Raw genomic sequence first — 2,313 nt, forward strand, 5'->3', positions numbered from 1 at the left:
TGCTTTGGCACCTGCAGCGAGAGGGTGCTATTGGATACACACTCTTCTTAAAATTACTGGGTGCAAAAGGTAAATTGTTTCGTTACGTAACGCGTTACATTACGCGCCGGTCTCTCTTAAAGTTTGCGGTTAAATTAGTTACCACATCTGTCGTGCATTACGACACACACGCTTTTTTTTATTTGTTATTTTTGTTTCGTAATAAAATAAGAATAAGTCATTTATTTATTTCTCTTCACAATTCACAATCACGTAACTACCATGTAGATAACACGTACAAATGAAATATAAAATAAAATTTAAATTTGGAGGAACCGGTGTTTGAATTGTGTCGTTACAAGTAATAACGAAAAATATTTTTCACAAAACACAAATATTTGAGGTGATTTAGAGATTTTTAAACATACAATATATTACGCGTCTAAGTCTTACAATAGAGATAGAGAGAGAGAAAGAGAGAGAGAGAGAGAGATTGAGGTCGTCACCTGGGGTAGAAGACGGTGGCGGTGGGCACGGCGCGGAAGAGCGCGAGGTCCTCGAGCCCCATCTGCGAGGGCCCGTCCTCGCCGATGCTGACGCCGCAGTGCGAGCCCGCCAGGTTTATGTTCGACTGGCTGATGGCGCCCATGCGGATCTGGACGATAATTTTTTCTTCTTATTTTTCAAGTTATATGAATGGATGACATTATGTATATTTCGTGGGGTGGTTCGTAAAGAATTAAAAAGCGTCATGACTTGTTTTAAATATCGACTTCGATACAAATTATTAACTTTTAGTGTGACGTGTGCTTGTGTTGTGGCACTGCGCGTGTTTTAGCGCGTCAGTGCGCGTGTGGCAGCGTGTCAGTGCGCGTGTGGCAGCGTGTCAGTGCGCGTGTGGCAGCGTGTCAGTGCGCGTGTGGCAGCGTGTCAGTGCGCGTGTGGCAGCGTGTCAGTGCGCGTGTGGCAGCGTGTCAGTGCGCGTGTGGCAGCGTGTCAGTGCGCGTGTGGCAGCGTGTCAGTGCGCGTGTGGCAGCACGTCAGTGCGCGTGTGGGGCGCGGCTGGGCGGGGCGGTGCGGGCGGTACCTGGTCGAAGGTGCGCGTGAAGAAGGCGGCGAAGGTGGAGGCGAAGACGACGGCGCGGTCGCGGCACGCGGCGCCCGTGGCCGCGCCCACCAGCGTCTGCTCCGCGATGAAGCACTCCACGTACCTGCGCGCGCGCAACGCGTTACTGCTTGCTGCTCACAGTGCAGTGCCAGGTAGTTCAATCAATGGCAAGACAGACTGACAGTGAAATATTACGTACGATTTGAAATGTTAAATACATTTCCATAAACTTAATGATTGAACACACAAAAAAGTGTTTTTTCAAAACTTCCCTCTAATATAATTGTAAATTGTTTTGAAGCCCAAATATCATTCCTCTATATAATATTATAGCATAGATGGAAAGATTAATGCTACTTTTAAACTCCTCCATAATGAGTGAAAAGAGGAAGAAAAAATAATAATAATAAATAACAAAAATGCCCAATTGACCATGCGTCAACATGTGTTTACTTACACAAAATTTAGTAGCCTTACCTAACCTTTTATATACTATAAGATAAATAAAGTCAGACTGCTATTACAGTTAACTATAAGAAACTCGAATATATAATTACCTTTCGGGGTAAGCAGCTCTCAGCTTGTCACTGAATGTAGAGTTCTTCGTGTCACCGTCCATTGCAATCACTCTGCAATCAATACATCATATTTAGTTAATAATACATAACTTTTTAAAGTGTGTTTATATATATATAGATTAAATAAACAATTGTCTGAGTGTTACTGCCCACAGCAGCCAACGGTGGTTGTGTGAGTACGACAAACACTTTGCTTTGGCACCTGCAGCGAGAGGGTGCTATTGGACACACACTCTTCTTAAAAATACTGGGTGCAATCATTTTTTTACTTAACTAAATTAATCTATGAAATAATTTTTTTTTCCCTTGAATTACAGACCAAGATCATAATAATGTAAATTTATTGAAAGAGAATAAAATTTTCTTAATCTATCTACACTGATATTATAAAGAGGAAAACTTTGTTTGTTTGGTTGTAATGAATAGGCTCAAAAACTACTGGACCGATTTTAAAAATTCTTTCACCATTCGAACGCTACATTATCCAATCCACGAGTAACATAGACTATATATGTACCACGGGCGAAGCCGGGGCGAACAGCTAGTATTCTATACATTAACTCATGCAAATGGGGGGCAATGTTGCTCGCGTCCGTAGGACTTACCATCTTGTCCATCCAAGACCCACCCTACACGTGTCCCCCGGGT

The 2,313-nt window shown here is 42.8% G+C and overlaps 1 protein-coding gene across 1 annotated transcript in view; it reads right to left on the minus strand.

Annotated features, from left to right (window-relative positions):
* LOC119828968 (transketolase-like protein 2) overlaps window positions 1-2,313 on the minus strand; it is a 13,866-nt gene that overhangs the window by 3,552 nt on the left and 8,001 nt on the right. Inside the window, exons 7-9 of the mRNA XM_038351310.1 lie at window positions 1,645-1,716; window positions 1,067-1,190; window positions 486-634 (exon numbers count right to left, since the gene is read on the minus strand). Coding sequence (XP_038207238.1) covers window positions 486-634; window positions 1,067-1,190; window positions 1,645-1,716 — 345 coding nt within the window. The remainder of the gene's footprint in view (window positions 1-485; window positions 635-1,066; window positions 1,191-1,644; window positions 1,717-2,313) is intronic.

This window comes from Zerene cesonia, chromosome 9 (genome assembly GCF_012273895.1).
Source record: "Zerene cesonia ecotype Mississippi chromosome 9, Zerene_cesonia_1.1, whole genome shotgun sequence".
In the NCBI taxonomy this organism is placed as follows: Eukaryota; Metazoa; Arthropoda; class Insecta; order Lepidoptera; family Pieridae; genus Zerene; species Zerene cesonia.